General features: G+C 43.0%; 1 protein-coding gene across 6 annotated transcripts in view; it reads left to right on the forward strand.

Moving 5' to 3' along the window:
• Positions 1 to 19,443, forward strand: part of LOC147194769 (receptor-type tyrosine-protein phosphatase mu) — a 136,813-nt gene that overhangs the window by 109,911 nt on the left and 7,459 nt on the right. For all 6 annotated transcript variants that reach the window (XM_086128948.1, XM_086128950.1, XM_086128949.1 and 3 more), the window contains 7 exons: positions 2,075 to 2,162; positions 2,698 to 2,774; positions 6,424 to 6,460; positions 13,786 to 13,883; positions 15,886 to 16,002; positions 16,375 to 16,529; positions 16,831 to 16,966. In XM_086128948.1, coding sequence (XP_085985074.1) covers positions 2,075 to 2,162; positions 2,698 to 2,774; positions 6,424 to 6,460; positions 13,786 to 13,883; positions 15,886 to 16,002; positions 16,375 to 16,529; positions 16,831 to 16,966 — 708 coding nt within the window. The remainder of the gene's footprint in view (positions 1 to 2,074; positions 2,163 to 2,697; positions 2,775 to 6,423; positions 6,461 to 13,785; positions 13,884 to 15,885; positions 16,003 to 16,374; positions 16,530 to 16,830; positions 16,967 to 19,443) is intronic.

Consider the following 19,443-nt stretch of genomic DNA (forward strand, 5'->3'; position numbering starts at 1 on the left):
AAACGTGTCCGCCTCTCTTCATCTGTGTTCTCTGTGTTGCCTACTTTTTCGTAGCTGCACTTTTAGAATGAATTGTTCATGTTTCTCCTGGCTCAGTATGTTTACACTGTCTTTTGTTGTCTGTGGGGTTTTTTTTCCTTCGTTGTTATCAGTGTTTGTGCACTTTTGTGTCAAATGCTGCCTTCTTCCCATTTCCCCTTGCAGAACTGTGTCCTTACCTGCCTTGAATCATCCAATCTCCCCCAAAATCAACATCAAGATAGCCTCACAAAACCAGAGTGCCAAGGCCCATATAAAACATTTCCGATGTTTTAAATATATGCTCTATTATGGCTTGTCATAGTTCATAGACTCTTTTCGTGTCAGCCTGGAAGTGTTAAAAGTCTACAAACAAATAACAAAAAATTACCGGTAACTAAAATAACAAAAGAAGAGAAGACAAGACAATATAAAACGCAACAAGTCCAAGGGACAAAAAGTGTCAGGTTGACTTGAGTCCACTTTTGCGGCTTCCTGTGACTTGGATGAATGCGAAATACAGGGGGGAAAAAAAAAAGATTTAGCTTGAACATTTTTTGGGGTTTTTTTTTTGATTGAACTTTTGACAGTAAATTAAAAAAAAAATACCCACGCAATTGTTACTATTAGGCTAGTGAATAATAGTAAGTTAAATATAGCAACACTAAGATGAACAATAAATTGAAGACACAAAAAAATTGGAAATATTTATTCATATATAAAAATCGGTCCTCGTATGTAACTTGTGTATGTCATATTTTGAACATTTTTATTCTGTTGTTTTGTTTTAGCATTCACAACTACACCCCCTCATATTACCTATTAAGACAAAAAAGTAACGACAAAAGTACAAAAAATATATATTTTTTTAACCCCTGGCATATTTCAGAAAATGACCCTTTAGAGGGTTCAACAACACACGTGACCACCTGTGCCAAGAGGATCATTGTTCCGCCATGGGCATCCCTCCAGGCGCGTGTTTTGGTTTCATGTTGCCGCCTCCACATGAAAAAGAAAAAAAAAGAACTCTTACGCCCCCACCCGCTCCCCCCTGCTTGCATGTTGCATCTCCACCATGACATCATCATGTCCTCGGGTTAATGCCCTTTTTCCCCATCTTCTTTACTGATGAGTGAACTGGAGCGTGTGGCGCCCGTTGACTGAACATTGTACTTTTATCTCTCTCTGACCCCCTGCTTTTTCTTGTACCTTAACTTTGGATCAGATTAATGAGGTAAGACCACTGCTGTTATTGTTGTTGTTTTGAAATCATGTTAAATGTGCAGTAGATGGCAAATGTAAGCAGATGCACAAGTAAAAGGGCATTTACCAAGTAACCAACTTCACCCCCCCCCACACACACACACACACGCATTTTAATGGTTGGAATGTGCGACACCTGTGCCATGTCAAATGTGCTAGTGTAAAGCTTTTGAAATGAATTCATTGTAATCATCCTCAAGCTTTGATGCTTTTCCCCCCCGCCTTAGCAAGGAAAAGCTTCAGAATTTAGTGTCGACCCTTTGTCGAGGATGCCTGATTCCGATTAGCTTTATTTTTGGCGAATTCCCAAGTAAATCTTGGTCAAAGTATAAGCCCAGCAATTCGCCAAGTTCTTCTGGCTGTCATCCATTTTGCGGGAGCAGGGGTAGTCAAGTCACAAATTTACCTTACAATATGTTCTATTCGCCCCCTGTTAGTCTAAAGACAGAACTTTGAGATATATTGTGTTTGTGGAATATGAATTAAGCAACAAAATCCATCCGTTTTTATCCGCTTCAGGGGGCCGCTATTTGTTTACCGACTACACTCCTCAAAAATCTGTATATAATTGACGTCCTTTGAAATGCACGTGGGATTTTTTTGGGTTGAACCACTCCCCCCCCCCCCAAAAAAAATCTTCAAAAACCACTGATAGACATTCAATGTTTTAAAAAGCAATCCCAATACCATACGATTTATAGCATACAATTTCTACTGACTGTCTTTTTGCACTCAAGTGTTTCCCGATGCCGCCACCGTGTTTCACTTCCTGCTGTTGTGTCTTTGTTTGCAGCGCTTCTTCGAGGGACAGTCGGCGCCGTGGGACTCGGCGAAGAAAGACGAGAACCGCATGAAAAACCGATACGGCAACATTATTGCATGTGCGTACCCCACAACTCCTCCTCGCCCAGGATTTATTTTTTATTTTTTCCTTGCCGGCTGATTTATTGCGACACGCTCTTTGCGATGCGAAATAAGAAACAAAAGAGTTTTATCAGCACAGCCAAAGCAGCTTTGACCTTTCTGCTCCATGGTTGCATATTTATCTTGCCGCAGTTACTTCCCCTAAAATGCTTGTTGAATTTTGTAGATATTCCTACAAAATGGTACGGGCCTTATTTGTCAGGATTAGATACATTGAAAACAAATAAGACATTAAAAGCGACATTACAAAACTGGGTGGCAAGACTGCACGACAGATCCGGTTTTGCTCGTCACGCAGCAGGCCTCAAACTTGAGCGCGGACAAGAAAACCGCTTCGCAATAGGTGGCCACGATGCTTTGAAGCCATCGAGAGTGGCGGTCAGTCATACTTCTCCTCTTCCTCCTCCCCCTGCTCCTCCTCCTCCTCACCATGTTGTGGCCTGGTTAATGTCATTAATTCCAGGCTGCTTTCTTCTTCCTCTCTTTTTCCAGATGATCACTCGCGTGTCAGGCTGCAGGCCCTGGAGGGCGAACAGAGCTCCGATTACATTAATGCAAATTACGTTGATGTAAGTACACCCACGCACGCATACACACACACACACACACACACACACACACACAGACACATGCACCAGCCAGCACCACCGACACAAAAAGGTCACCGCGCTTCCTCTTGGGGGTGGCAGAGAGGGTGCCGGTGCCGCCGTCACAGGGGCCCCTGAGGGAACGGGACTGGTCACACACGCACACACACACACACACACACACTGTAGCAACCTGCTCTATCTGTGTGTGTGTTAAATTAAGAGCAATAAAGATCAGAGGATGACAGCACTCGTATCGAGAGAAAAAAGAGCAAACACATGCTAGGAAAAGAGCTTGATACTAAAGAGGGGAAGAAAGAGGACCTCCACCGAGGCTTTACCTGGAACACAAAAGTCACTGCAATTTGTAGTACGACATGCCATGTAATGTTCAGAGTTCCCTCACATAGTTACGGTTTACTATCGTATTTTCCGCACGAAAAGGAGGCACCTAAAAGCCATTTCCATTTTCTTAAAAGCTCACAGCGCGCCTTTAAAATCCGATGCTGACAACAGAGTTCAAACTTAAGGCAATCGGTTACGCAGTTGAACACGGAAATAGAGCAGCGGCAAGAGAGTTCACCGTTAACGAGTCAATCTTATAACTTGCTGTTGGTTAAGTGAACTGTGTCGCTGCTTTATTAAATACGTTTTACTGACATCTGATCGTTCTGTTGGAGTTTCCTTGAGCGGAGCTCCATCTAGTGGATGCATTGTAGATTGCGCCTAAAGTATGATAAAAATTACAAAATAGGCCATTAGTTGAAGGTGTGCCTCATAATCCAGTGCGCCTTTTAGTGTGGAAAATACGGTATTTACAAAGTAGTCATGGGGAGCCGATCTGCAGCTATTCGCTGAAATCCAAATCCCTCTCCAAATAGAAAATTGGTCTCAAGGAAGTACGTTGTGATGATGTACAGTTTGTATCTTCACTGAGAGATAAGCTTTGTTTGTTGTAGAGGCAGCCAAGTTTAGCCTGGGTTGGGAAGTGGACATGACTTGTCCAGGCGTACTTTCAACATCCACATGTTCAATTTGGAACAGAATCACAGGATTCTCCAATCTGTCTGAGCCATCCCTTGCATGCTAAGCCGCACTTGTATTTCAGCACTGACATGAACTCCAGTGTCTCGACGCAGCTTTTATGCTCCGTTAAAGTCATTAAAAAAGACACATGAAAAGCGTGTTGCGGAGCATCCTAACTGGCTTATATGAGCCGTTTCCCCCCCTCAAACGCCGCCATGAGGAAGATGGGCCGCTAATAGCCTGGTGATGTACTTGCCCGATGTGCTCATTTGTAATTTCTTGTTATGCTCTCCTCACATCAATTCATAATGCAAGGTGCGCCTTCAATTATTTACCTTTGGCTGCTATTGGTTTTATGGTCCATTATGCTGCACCATACAAAGCCGCGCCTACTTAAAGTCATGAACACGTGCATATTGAAGAGAGTGCAGACAGATGGCTAACGATGGTTTTTATTTTGTTTGTTTTTGTTGTTGGTTAGGGTTTTTTTTTTTTTTTTTTTACTCTTTAACTCATCAGAACGCGGTAATAAAAAACCTGTGCGGGCAACGTCCCCGCTGCTTTTGTTATTGCGTCGAAGCCACCAGATGATAATGATGATGGTCTTAGCAAGGGCTCGGTAGTAAGCGACTCAATATACCGGTAAACATTAGGCTAAGAAACAGCATCGGCGCTCTGATTGCATATTAGCATACGTAGTAGTAAATGCAAAAGCACTCGCCTTAAATCAAGCATGTTGGTAATTTTTATATTTTGGTGTAAATGGGCTACTTATTAGCATTATTAGCATTAGCATTCACCAGTGGAATTTTGGGGGCAATTACATGATGAGCCTTCTTTTAGCATCTTGTCAGCCTCTTAAAATAATGACCTAAGTCATATTTTGCCACAATAAATAAATAAATTCCTTAAACATCTCCTCAGCATGCGGGCTACTTCTGCTAATATTGGTTACGAGATTAATGATTGCCTGTACAAGGTTTACGGAATTGAAGGTAGTCCTATTTGAACTCGAACAATTTTGGATCGTCTTAAGTATTGCAACTTTTGGAGAACACGTCTGGCATTAATGATGGTCTTGTTTTAACCTGCCCAATTTTGGGGGTGAGTTATGGTAGTCTAATTTTAATCCGCACAATTTTTTTATGGGATTTAAATTAATTCTAGTTCAACTAGTGCAATCTTGAAGAATTTATTGTAGCCATAATTAACCCCTGGGCAGCACGGTGGTCGACTGGTTAGCACGTGCAGAGTTGCAGGGTTTGATTAAGCCTCCGGCCTTCCTGTGTGAAGTTTTTGCTTGTTCTCCCCATGCCTGTGTGGGTTTTTGCTGGGTGTTCCGGTTTCTTCCCACATATCAAAAACATGCATGGCAGGTTGATGGAACACTCTAAATTGGCCCTTGGTGTGACTGTAATTGGTTGTGCGTCTGTACACCCAGAGCTGGTTGCCAGCTGTGGGGGGAAACTGGAGTACCCAGAGAAAACCCACACATGCACGAGGAGAACATGCAAACTCCACACACAAAAACCAGAATGGAACCCTGCACCTCTAAACTATGAGGCTGTTGCGCTAACCAGTCGACCAACGGGGGCTGCCCATAGTCCTATTTTAGCTTGCGCAAATATTTTTTAATTCAAGGCAATCTTACTTTAACCAGTGTAGCTTTTTTGGAGTTCATATTATCTAGTACTCGTTTTCCACCGCTGCAGTTTTTTGTGACCGTTCACAGTAGTCTTATTTAGTCCATTCCTTCCAGCGTTTATTTGTAGAAAAAGTGAGATGCATGTAACAGTTACGGTTGCGGCTTTGAAGCTCCCAGTTGCAGACATGTGCTAATTCAGTCAGAAAAAAACCCAACAATAAATAAAGCCCTGCGGGTGGACGCTCCTGCCCGCTGAACGTTTCAGACAGGCCGCGCTGATAACTGGCAAAAATGCGTGGCGATACTAGAAACAACATGTAAATGATCACAGCAGTGCAAGAAAACACAAACAAACCATGAAACTTGTTTTATTCCCATTTCGACACCTGATTTATTCCACTCATGACCTTCTTCTTTGGCGTCCATTTCCTCACCTGACAAGTGTCTAATGCGGCAACGCCGCCTGACAGGACGTCACATGAAAGCACAAACAGGATAAAGAAATCATTAAAAATGGAAGGGGAGAAAGGGAGGCATCCTTTTTTGCGTCCGCGTGCGTTCGGCAGAGTCCAGGCTCAATTGTATATGAGGGAGGAAGGTGATGATGATGATGATGGGGGAAGGAAGCCTTTAAGTCCTCCTGATGTTTTGTTTCCCGCCTGGCGTCTCCGGGGAGAAGACAAGGAATTGGGCGAGCGCATTTTGAAGGGATTAGCGTAATCTCGCGGATTGGAAACTCATTGTGAAGAGGGATGCTGTTTAGTCGTATCGCAGGGATTATCGACACTTTGGCGCCTCGCTCCAGAGGTGCGCGTATATGTGTGTGTGTGTTTGTGTGTGTGTGTGTGTGTGTAAGCACACATTCATGATAGATGTGTACTTGGCCATGTCTGCACAAATGCACGTATTACCAGATGAAAACAAAACAATGTTTTTCTAATGGGTTTTTTTTCTCTTCAGGGATACCACAGGCCAAATCACTACATTGCCACTCAAGGTAAGACGATGTTTGATTCAAGCCTGACAGTTATGATTCCTAAATGGCCAATTTCAAAAATCGATATATACTGTAAATGGAACGGGAGTGAAGTTTGGTTGCACAACAATCACAAGTTAAAAAGAAAATAACCTGTCTGAGGCCACTTTCGATTCAGGCCCGACTCATGGACCGCTTCAATGTTTTAAACATTGAAACGGCAAGTTAGGGGAGTTGAGCAAAGTTTGGGGCAGGATCATTTCAAGCTAAAAGGAAAGAAAATAACAAAAGAGGGTTTTCTGTTTGAGGCCTGATTCAGTTTCTGCCTAAACGGGCTGCTTTAGAAATCAAAACAAAGTAATCAAAGAAGTAGAGTCAATAAAGTTTGGTGTTGAAACATGTAAAAGGAAGTATTTGAAATAGCAATGGGCCCCTTTGTTTTATGCCCAACTAGTCGGCGCTTGTATCGTCTGATACAAGTGGAAGATAAACAAAGTAGGGTCCGGCCTGCATGGGATAAAATAACCATCGCCGTACTTTTGATCCACTAGTGTGCTGCCTAAACAAGCTGTCTTGAGAATCGTGAAACCAATGAGTGTAGTTTGGTGTTAAAAAATGTTGAGCTAAATGAAAAAGAATAACACGGCAGAAGGCACCTGCAATTCAGGGTCGACTAATGTGCTGCTTCAAAGAGCAGGCTTAAAAAAGTGAAACAAAATAGAAGCCGAAGGTTTAGAAGAAGTGAATGATGATTGGTGCACAAATACTTTGCTCTTTACATGACATGTCAAAGGCCGCTTTTGATTCGGCCCAACTAATTTTCTGACTAAACGGGCTGCTGTCGGAAACCAAAAGTGAGCAAGAAATAAAGTTAAGTAAGTTTGATGTTGGAACAATGTGAGCTTCAGTAAAAATAACAGAATGGCTGAGGCTACCTTTAAATTCATCCCCGACTAGGTCGCTGCTGAAACAAAAAGGCTAAAAGCGACTCATCTGCCCAATGTAAAAATCAAAGGTAAACAGGAAGTGAGTGAAGATTTCACGTTGGAACACTTTAGCGCTAAAAGGTGAAATGAGCATAGCCGGAGGTTTTTCTATTCAGACCCGACTAGTTTGCTGCCTAAACGGGCTGTTTCGCAAATCAACCCAAAGAGTAAACGGCAAGTGAATGAGTGGTCCAGTTTGAGCTGACCATGACGGAGGGCACTTTTGATTCAGATCCGACTAGTTTGTGGCCGTAAACGTTTATGATGAAACCAAAGGCAAATCGAAATCCATCTAAAATATGAAAATATGCTCGGTCGTCTTGTGCGTGAGCACTCAGGGACGCTGCGGCATGCCTTGTCAAGCTCTTTCTTCCATTTGTGTGGCAGGAGCAATTAATCGGGCTGGAGGATGAACGATAAATAAATAAAATGGATTATCTGACATGTGCGGGCACATTTTGTCACTGTGATCCTCCGGCTGGTGGATTTGCAAGGCGACGAGCACTTAGCGCCACCCTGGAGGTTAACCATTGACTGATGCTCAATCGTTACCAATTTAGTCCCTCATGTAGCCAGTGCTGGGTTGCGTGCCACGTTTGGATGTTTGCGCACACTACTTTAATAATAATAAAAATAAATAAATAAAAAAGTCACATAAATAAAGAAAGAATAGTGAGGCGGGGTTTTTTTTTTGGTTTTTGTTTTTCATTTGTTGTTGAGCGAAGAGAAGGCCTTAATGCATTCACAAGCTGCTCGGGGGGTGCTGGGAGTTGCATAATTAGCTGTTCATTAGCGCGGCGCCGCTACTCCTCAGCGTCTCAATTAAAGCCGAGCCTCTGTTTGCTTACCAGACGTGCTCGCATCACGCTGACTGTCCTGCCGAACACACGTACGTGACTAATCCGTCTCCTCGGGATCAATTTATCGATTTTTTTGATGGCTTGAGAGATTTGGCCGATCACGTGACATGTGGTGTTGGCACGAGTGGTTTTCCGCCTGAACTGCCTGTTGTACAAATCGAATGCGGGTGGGGAAGTTGAGCTGAAAGAAGAACAACAACACGACGAGTGTGCTGCCTGAAATAGTTGTCAACAAAAAAGTTTTCATTCGGGCCTGGCTAGTTTGCTGCCTTAACAGATTTGTTAGACTAAAACGAAAGGCGACATTTTGTCACAGAAAAATATTGAGCTTTTAATTCACGGCGGACAAATATACAGAAAGTGAAATTGTAGGGCTCAAGTTTGTTGCGGCAACATTTTGAGTTAGAAGAAGAAAAAAAACATGGCAGAAGGCACTTTTCAATCAGGGTCTGACAAGTTGTTCATTGCGGTGTATTTGCCGCCTAAACAGCCCACCGTGAAAGTTAAAACGGAATTGGAAGTAAGGGAAGTTTAGTGCAAAAACATTTTGGACTTGACTTATATTCCACCTAAACGGGCTGCTGTAGAAATCGAAAGGTAAAAAGGAACCAATTAGAATTTGCTACGGGAACATTTTGAGCTAAAAGAATGCAAAGAACGACACGTTGAATTGGCGTCAGACTAGTTTGCTGCCTAAATGGGCTGATGTAGAACTCGAAACGAAAAATGAAAAGGATGCGAGTAAGGTTTGGAGTGGGGACATTTTTTTAAAATTAAAAATAAAAAATCTAGCTGACTGCCGAAATGGGCTCTAGAAATCAAAACCCAAAGTAATTATGGAGTGCATGAAATTGGAATGGCAAAATGTCGAGCACTTTTCATTCAAGCCCGACTTATTTTGCTCGTTAATTTGTCTTTTTTTTGCCTCCAACACAAATGCAGACATTTGTACTCTGCGGGAGAAATATAGCAACCTCATTTTAGGAATTTTTGGCAATGAGGAAGCCTGACACAGAAGCAAAACGTCAAAAAGGGGCAACAAAGCTCAATGCCAAATAATTGCCAAGAGCGTCGCTCATTAGCTTTCGGGGGCCACCGACGAGTCCCTCGGCGGCGTCAAGGTGATGACGACAGGTGCAGCAGCTGTCACTCTATTAAAAAGTCCTCATTGCCCGAGCTCTCCTGCTCATTACGTATTTTGATGTATTCGCACTGCGGCTCATTTACCCACCACGGTAAATGTCTCTCACCTTGTTCCATTTTTATGCGGTGTGGATCCTTTCAAGCACCACACCACCACCTTTTTTTCCTTTCTTTTGTATCAGTTTCATCCATCGACCAGGATGATGGACTGGAAGTATTGACAAAATGCCTCAAATCAGCACAAATTTGGAGCATTCCAGTGATTTTCAAAGTGTAGCTCCCTCTAGTGGAATGCAAAAGAAACACTGCTTAAGCACTATTCAGTTTTAACTGTTGAGAACAATACATTTGCATTAAATCCAAGAAATGCATGTTTGAAACTTTTACTTTGGCAAAAAATTTTAATCACTGTTATTGATGGTATTATTATATGTTGTTATTAATAATGACCGATATTCATTAATATGACGTCACTGACGATGCTGAGTTCTCACAATAAGGCAACAGATAAACATCAAGATGAAACATTTTTTCTGTCTAAAAATGTCTTCGAATGTTCATATTTTCAAACGATGACTTCTACAAGATTCCGAGGAAATCACAATGTTCATTTTTAGAACGGGTCCACGAGCTACTCATCTGGTCCTCGGGGGCTAACTTGTACCTGCCGGCACCACATTGGTGACCCCTGCTCTAGACTGCCCAGAGGTGTTTATGTTCAAATCCGGGTCATGGCACCAACAAGTTTTGGGGAACAACCAAGAGTAACTCCCAGAAGACTGCATATTATTTTCAGTTGAAATTTGTAATATGGATTCCAGAAATTCAACACATGGTCGTGGAGTGTAATTGTGTGTGCTGAGCAATTAAAATTTTTCATCTGTAATTGGATGGCGGCTAAATCAGGGTGTACTGCGCCTCTCGCAAAAAGTCAGACTTACTTCCAGTTTACCTGATACAATTTTTTTTTTTCAACTAAAGCCAGGCAGTGAACTGAATTAAAAGTGCCATCTGTCATGTTCACTCCCTTCCAGTTTGAGCTGTTCCGTTGACGGAGGTCTCATGAGGTTGGCAGTTTGTTGATACTACTATCTATTAAAACAAAAAAAAAGAAAAATGCTCACTCTTAAAGGATGAACAGATTCACTGTAATGGAGAGGGAACGGAAATGCCAAGAAAAAGCCCCGTTGTCGAGTTCAGATATTTGTACATATTGTACAATATCTCCTCCGATATGAATGAAACATCTCTGCATTGCTACGTTCTGCCGGCCGTATTGTTAACGACCTCCAGCGGTTTAGTTTAGTGTTGTCAAAATCATTGATCCATGTCACTGCCGTACCAGGCCGGCTACCGTTAGTTGCACCGCCGTCACATCTCCTTGCCTGTGACGAAAAAAAAAACAAAAACGTAGCAGCATCCCTCACAATGCTAACGACAGCCCTCCCAGTTGAGAGGAAGTTATCTTCAAACTTAGCAGGAAAAAAAAACTGCCGCTCTTACCTTGGCGTTCCCCAAGCGAGCGAGCGTTCAAACGTTTCCGCTTCTTCCTCTTCTATCTCAGAGAGTGTGAGCGAGCGGCCCGTCGGCAAGGTTCTCCACTGAGAAAGAGCAAAATAGGCACACGTGTTTCATTAGTGGCACTAATGTGCTTGCATAAGCGCGGGGCTGACTTCATCGCTGAAAAATTCACCCGAAATAAAGAAATTCATCAAACTTGGGCTCAATGCCAAGGCCACACGCAATAACTAAAACTCAAAATCCTCGCAATTTCGCATCTCTGCAAACCAGACTCCTTGTGTCTTTCCGGGCATAGCCTCTTGAAACTTTTCGGTGGGTCTTCTCATGATAGGTGTTACGATTACCTGTAAATTTTATGTTGCTGAGGAAAACTGTTTTCTCAGGTTGAATTGTTCAAAATATTTCAGGGGCTGCTACCACACGTAAATCTTGAAATGGTCGCTTAGATCAAAATGTCTCTGGATCTTCTCAGGCATGGATTTTTTTTTGGTGAGTCATTCCTGGAACACATTCCACTGTTCCTGGAACCTGGAGTGGATGTACTCGATGGTTTTGTCTGCTCATAAATCTTGGGCAAAGCCCAATATCCTGCTCCATCGTGTCCATCAAAGTCCTCAAGGAAGGATTTGACGGCATCGTCCATCGTGATGTGACCCACCAAAAAAATGTCAATGACTCGAGCCCGAAAATCACATGACCCCACGTCATCGTCCACTTCATTTTTATTGCTGCTTTAAGGCACCTGAGACGCCGTTCACATGACTTGCTCGGTGCTGTTGTTTTGGCTAGCAACAGAGTTAAAATGGACTCAGCCATTAATTCTTCGATGCAAAAATATCACTTCGAAACCGAGGTCACGGGTGACCGTTGGGATTGTTTTCTGTTGCAAGGCGATCTTACCACGGTTCTGCGGTTTTAATGAGCAACAGAGTTCAAAACGCCCGCGAGATATTAGGAGTATGAGTAACTTCATTTTTTTTCTCATAATATTAAAATAAAATCTCATTTGAGTTGTTGATATCAAAGAGTCTTCCTCTACCGGTCCCCGCACGCATATGGAACAATAAAGTCCTCCATGTCACAACTTGGCACCAGAACCACACTGAATGATGATGATGATTTTTTGCAATAATCATAACAATGCCAAGTGCTCATGTGCTACCTACACACCAGCTGTCTCGCTTCTTCGTCGCCCAAACTCCTTATTCGTCCTCCCTCCCACGGGCATGAGAAGTGTGGGAGGTAGTCGGGTGCGACGCTGCGGATTGTCCAAAGTTCTTCTTTTGTTGTTAAAAAAAGAAGACGAAGAAGAAGATGAGCACAGGGTGTTTGTTTTACATATGTGGGTTTAAAAAAAAAGTGAGAATAAAACACAAGGTCACCTCTCGCTTGTCTTTTGAAAATATAACCGTTCAATTTGGTTTTCAAAAGCACACGCTGGCAGGAGTAAAAAAAAAAAAATATCACACAAAAGTGACAGATTGGAGTGTGACAATGAAGTACACAAAAAAAAGAGGTGTGACACGCAAACAGATCAAAGGCATACAGCGAGGCAGCCTTGTAGAAAACACAGCAAGGCATAACAGTTTTGCTGCATGCTTTGAATGGCGGAGCGTAATAAAAAAAAAATCTGGCACTTCAAATTGAAATCATAACATGAACTCATTCACTCCCAAAGACGTTTTTAAACCTCTTTTCAGACTTGGTCTAGAATTGGCTGGTACTGAATGAGTTTTAAATATACTTGCTGATGTTGACCTTCAGGAAGCATGAAAATCATCAATATCTTGAATTTATCAACCAAATGGTACTTTCCCCCTCCATGTAAAGCATGCAGCAACATTTCACACTTGTTACTGGTTTGTGCAAAAGGTCCTGGCCAAGAACGTGTCGGACGATGGTGTGTTTATTTAGATCTTGTGTCACATTTTGCCCCCGGTTCTCATCATATATAATTAATATGCACGCTGTCTACAAGTAAAACAATCAGTTCATTAATAATCAACTTTGCGTAATTTTACTCATTTCTCCAGGTAATTGCTGTTGATTGGGGGCCTTGCGCATTGACTTGATTTGCATACCCTAATTAATTTGTAATAATTTCGAACCAGCATATTCAATTAAACTAATGATCATCGTTCTAATTAACCTGAATAATTCCAAAGTGTGAGCTCCTCATTCATTGACAATTGATGACATGGAAACTGTCTTGCCGAGAATGAATGAAACACTACACGATAGAGCGCTTTTAATCATTGATTAATCTGTTGATGATTTTGGAGATTGATTAATGAATCGGATTTAAAAATATATAATTTCCTTCTCTTTGTTGAAAACCAGAAAATGATTTCAATTTTTATTGACAGTGTAGAAAAAACACATACATAAATTAAGTATTATTTCAGGTTGTGGTTTGGTCTGTAAAATTTCCGAAAATTGGCAAATATGTTGAACATTGTTTTCCAAAGTAAAAGCTGATGTCTGCACAAAAAAAAAAAAAAAGCACACAAAGATAGTCAGTCTGTTTTCTATTGAAAGGCTGACATTCCGAGGGTTTTGGCCGTTTTAAATTAAACGAGGGTTCTAAACGATTAATCGTTTATCAAAGTAGTTATCCAATTATTTGATCATCCATTGGTTGGCAGTGAATCCATTAATCGTTGTACCAGAAACCTTCTTCAATCATGATAAAAGTTATTGGGGGGGGAAAAATGCTATGAATGGCAGTTACTGCCATCTCCTGGACAAATACGCAAATTGCAGGGGGGTGTTTGTTTGTTAGTTTGTTTGTTTTGTTTTTGTGGTCGGTTTCCTTGAGTTTCTTCTGCATCTGCAGGCCCCATGCAGGAGACGGTGTTGGACTTCTGGCGGATGGTGTGGCAGGAGAACACGGCGGCCATCGTCATGGTGACCAACCTGGTGGAAGTCGGCCGGGTGAGTAGCATGCATGCTACACTGCCAATTCTGGTCACGTGCCCCCTCCTGGGCTCCTGGTGTGGGTGTGACCAAATTGAAGGCAGCCGGGGAGCGTTCTCATTGAGTGAGGAGAACAATTGGTATTCTTTAAATATTGCACTCCATGTTATTATATCCCCCGGCCTTAATGTGTTGGACTTGGCTCGCTGAGCAGGGTCGAAGAGCGGCATAAAGCAGTTAATTTAAGCGCCTGGTGGCCGAAAGGTGCTGAGAAACAAGTGCACCTCTTCCCATTCTGCTGATTCTGCAGCGGAGCAGAGCTGCTCTATGATTCACGGCGCCCGCCCGCCGCTCTCCTGGTACCTCATTAGGCCGCTTCCGCGCCCGCCGAGCCCCCGCCCCTCACCTTTTTGCACACCTGCTTAGCGGCGTCGGGCGGCGTCCTCTGCGGCCCCGCGGCGGTCCCATGAGCTTCTGCTCTATGATCCCGGCCAATGGCGGCTGCCGCCGCACAGTCGGGCTTGCTCGTAAAGTTGCCGAAGCGTAGCGCGACGGGCCATCTGCTCGCTGCGCTGGCCTGATGGATTTTGGGAAATCCTGCCGCACACACTCCACGGCACAAGGAGGCGGGCCGTGGTGCACCTTGATGTATGAGAGAGTCAGATTTTCATTTGGAAGAAGCAAGCAAATATCACTTTCATTCCCGCAGTTTTGACCCCATAGGAAATAATCTGTTAGCCGCCACCTTGCCCAATAGAAATACACACGTTTATTCGAGGGAAAAAAATAATCCAGTCACTTTAGAATTCGCAACAGAAACAGTAATACACACATGCAGAGTTACTATAGCACAGTCATTTCTTGTCTAGTTGTCAATGATAACAGCCAGCTTGCACAATACAAATAAACACGAATCCATGTCACGCAATTGTGATTGCTGCTCTCAACACGTGACAATCGGCATGCTCAATAGAAAGAAATATGATGAGTGGAAATAAGAGAGTCACTCGGAAATGTCAAACTAAACCCACACACCCTCTCAGTTACTGGGACGTGATCTGTGCTTGTCCGTTAGTTGCCATAACCGGCCACCTTGCACGTTAGAAATAAACGAAATGCCTGGAGATAATCCACAGCGCAAAAAATAAATAAATAAATAAAACAATGATCCATAACACTGTGGTCGCATGTGGAAATGGCACCATTATGCAATCCCTCCTCTTATCACTCATAACCACTACAAACTTTCTGGTTAGAAACAAGCAGAATGACTGGAAATAATCCAGTCCGGATGGAGGATGGAACCTTTAATGAGGCCAATTGTTACCGAGTGGAACAGGTCATTGCGACATCTGAATGGCTGTAAGTGGCCGTCGACGCAGGGTTTAGTCACCCCCTACTTTAGTGTGTGTGCGTGCGTGCGTGTGCGCATACTCTCAAATTCTCATTTCAATGCTAACCAGTTCACGGGCTCCTCAGAGGAGCAGTGAACGCGGGTCTTCGTCATCTCTCCATCTCCCTCACCAGCAACAGTTTAATTGAAGAAGAGGAGGAGGAGGAGGGCGGGTAACTCTGCACTCTTATTATGGCTAATACCAGTAATATTTCCACTGGAGTGTTTTAGATTCCTGCAGGGAAATCTGTTCTTAACAACCCAGGGTTTATTATTTCACATCATTATTGGACTGCCACCTCCCTTCCCTCATGCATTTTTTCATGTCCTCTCTCTCCCCGGCCGCTCAAGTTCTGTACCATTTAACTCATTTTCGCCATGGCCGAAGCACCGTCGGATGAGAAGCAATAACGTGCGAATGGAGACGCCCTCGCACCTCCTCCCCCTCCTCCCCCCTCTTTGCTGATGGGGTTTTACAAGGGGCCGCCCGGCTCATTCTGACGTGACCGAAGAGCCGAGACATCAGGCGGCGGCGTGTCGTGCCAATTATCCTTTTTACAACCGGCGCACTGTGCGGCTTTACTGCGCTCATCAGATGCGATTTATGTGCGTCTTTGTCTGTTTTAGGTGAAGTGTTGTAAATACTGGCCGGACGACACAGAGATCTACAGAGACATCAAGGTGACGCTCATCGAGACCGAACTCCTCTCAGAGTACGTCATCCGCACCTTCGCCGTGGAGAAGGTACGGTGACGCCCCGACAAGGGTTCACGCCAACTTGCACAGTCGAAATCAACAGAACGCGAATAAATAATCCACAGTCCAAAAAGAGTCGACCTTACGCTTGATGCTGCACGACCACATTGGCCCCGCCCCTCACCTGTTGTTAACCCACTCAGAGATGAAACATGAAGATATCTCAAAAACCTGATGTGATCGAAAAAGGTGAAGACGTTTTTAAAATTTAGGGTCACAAAGTCTTCCCTGATTAAAATTTGCTCTTGACCAGTGTAATTACTCACAACTGCAGGCCTATTTTTTTTTTTTAAACGGGTGTCCACATGTGCGCGTGTGTGTGTTACCATGGCGACCGCCTGTCCGTCACCGTCTCTTCAGCGAGGCGCTCACGAGATCCGGGAGATCCGTCAGTTCCACTTCACCGGCTGGCCAGATCACGGCGTGCCATACCACTCCACCGGGCTGCTGGGCTTCATCCGCCGCGTCAAGTCCAAGACCTTGAGCAATGCCGGGCCCATGGTGGTGCACTGCAGGTACGCCGAGCAAAGTCACCAATTAACACTCAAGTGTGTGTTTGAAAAACAGTCAATACTGGACCGTAGGACACATACAACTCCATTCGTGCGAGATACATTCCTTCTGTCTTGCTTGAGAGGCAACCTTCTGCTATTTCTGCTCTGGTGTAAGTGGAAGTCTCACAAAATGTTGAAATGATATGTCAACCAGCAATTAGTCAGTACCACCAGGTCACCTTCAAAAAAACGATTTCACGCTCATGTTTTGAGGTAACATATCACGAGTCGTCTGGCTTGAAAGTTTTCCTTCACTTCTCAGCGCCGGCGCCGGTCGGACGGGCTGCTTCATTGTCATCGACATCATGCTGGACATGGCGGAGCGCGAAGGCGTGGTGGACATCTACAACTGTGTCCGGGAGCTACGATCGCGTCGGGTCAACATGGTCCAGACCGAGGTAGGCGGCTTCAAGCACCCAGGGAGAGGGGTATGTGGGGATTCGGACATCTTGGGCTGAAACTGTGGCATAATCGTCGACGGGGGGCACGAGGGTCGCTAGTGGCCGGGACCCACCCGGAAATACACCGGCCGTTCGGGAAACATATTTTCTCCAAATTTCCGATGCCCACCACGTTCCTGCTCAGAACCATTGACAATGAAATGCTGCCATATCTGCTCAATGCCTTGTCACTTGTTACTGGGCAGAATTTATGAGGCGCCATTTAATTATTCTGAAAAAGGAGACTATATCAGTCATGTTCACAATACGTTCAAGATAAAATGTCAAAGCTTTTTCTACCATCTGCTGTGAAATGGCATTTATGTCTCAAATGTCACTTGTTGCTAGGTGGAAATCATGGGGCACATTTCCATATATACTGTATATATATATATACATATATATATACTGTATGTATATATACATATATATATATATACATACAGTATATATATGGATTTTTATTTTTTTTTTAATGTTGAGTGATGCACAGAACGGTTTGATTGACAACTTGGGGCAATGGGCTCAGCTGGCCCACACAGCAGAGAAAGAACAGGGAAAACCGGAAGGAACCCACTCATCACTACTCTGTATTAAATACAAAATATTGTGAAAGCTTTTTCCACCATCTCCTCCATGTTCCTCACATGTGAAATGGCCACAGGGAAGAGACAAATCAATTTTACATAATTAATTCATGACCTCATCAGAATTTATTTTTTTAAATTCACATAGATGTGGGTTCCCATTTTTACCTGAACGCACCTCACAAAAAAAGTGTTTATTGCGCCTCACGCTCGCTTGGCATGTCCCGCTGTCATAAAAGAGCTTTCGAGGCTTATAAGGCGACTTTCCTGAACGTTGGCCATCTGGCACCACTTGAACGCATCGTTAGCTCATAATTCCCTTTTAAATCGGCAAGCGTCGTTGCTCTTAATGGCAAAACGTGTCAGCGCCGCTGCTGCCCGAGTGCCGCTCGCCCCGACTCACTTTTCTTCAAGTTCAGTGACCTTCAAAGTGAACCCCCGTCTACCATTTTCCGTTTCTTCACTGGCATGCGCAGAGTTTGAAGCAAAATATTTTGCATTTGAATTTTTTGCTTTTAATTCTTATAGTGCTTTTTTTCTGATTTGTGTTGTTTCATTTTTTGTTGTATAGAAAATCACAAAATAAAATATATAATAAAAAAGTAATAATATATAATGTATACCATTATCTAAAACACATTGAAAATGTTTGTTTTGTTAATCATTGTATATTGATTTATATATTTATTTTGAGGTTTTTCATTTTTAAGTTTTGGAATATATAATATCGTAGAATAAAGGCAAAAGTATGAAATAATAACAAAATAAAATAGTGTAGAAAACTATACTTTTTTTTCTAGATTTTCTAAATAAAAAGTAGTCATAAAAAAACTCCAATGTTTAACAATATGTGTAAATTTATCAAAATAATTGAATTTAATTCATATTTATTTTCATTATTATTTTTTATCTATTTATGTATTACGTTTTTATTGATCTACTTATCTATTATCGTTTTCTGGTATTCCTGCAATATTTGCATTTTTTAAATACACAAAATAAAAAAACAAAATCAGAAAAAATGTTTCAGAGGTGCTCCTGCACCCATGCTGACTAACTCCTCATGTTCAGTGACCTTCAAAGTATACCAAAAAAGTCTTTTTTTTTTTCCTTCAGCCTTGCAGGTGTTTGTCACTCGTCTGCCTGCCCTACCGTGATTGGCTGCTAGCTAGTTTGTAGCGATGTGCCGCTCGGTGGATTGCGGCTCGAGCGCCGCAGCGACAACTGCGCCGCGGTCAAAAGGTCGCATTCCACATGAGGTTTAGCTAAATAGCGACACGTGTTTTCTCGTGAATCCCGCTCATCGCCGACCTTGTGCGTGCGTGCAGATTTTACCGGAAGACGACAAGCGGGTGTCGGCTGAAAATGTCACTTCAGAGCAGATTTCCATCAAGCCCCGAGCGCTGTCACCGTGACAGCGGCTTGACTGATGGCTGCACGAGGAAAAGGAAGCCTGCTCCTTTTAACGTGTTTTGCGTCCTATTGTCACGGGCCACTTCATTAGGTTCACCCTCATATTCAAACTCGATCAAAAATCTGCCCTTTCATGCACCAATAATGATAACCTGTAACCTGATAACATGATAAGTTGTCCACAGTAGTAACTGCTGTCCCTGAAAGGGTTAAGAACAGATTTTTCATGTTTCGAACATTTTGTAAATGTAATCAGGAAAATGTTCATTTATGCTCTGTGCAAAACAAGCTTGCTTTGCTTTCTGGGTTCAAATTTCAATTTGATACAAGACATCTCTAAAGATGATACGTCCCCCAAAAAAATGACCCTAAAAAGCTGGATTTTCTTGTACTGTCCCCTTGATTTGTTGGTTTCCTTGATTATCATCAATGAAT

Source organism: Hippocampus guttulatus, chromosome 14 (genome assembly GCF_054856545.1).
Source record: "Hippocampus guttulatus isolate MCC_2025c chromosome 14, RoL_Hgut_1.0, whole genome shotgun sequence".
NCBI lineage: Eukaryota > Metazoa > Chordata > Actinopteri > Syngnathiformes > Syngnathidae > Hippocampus > Hippocampus guttulatus.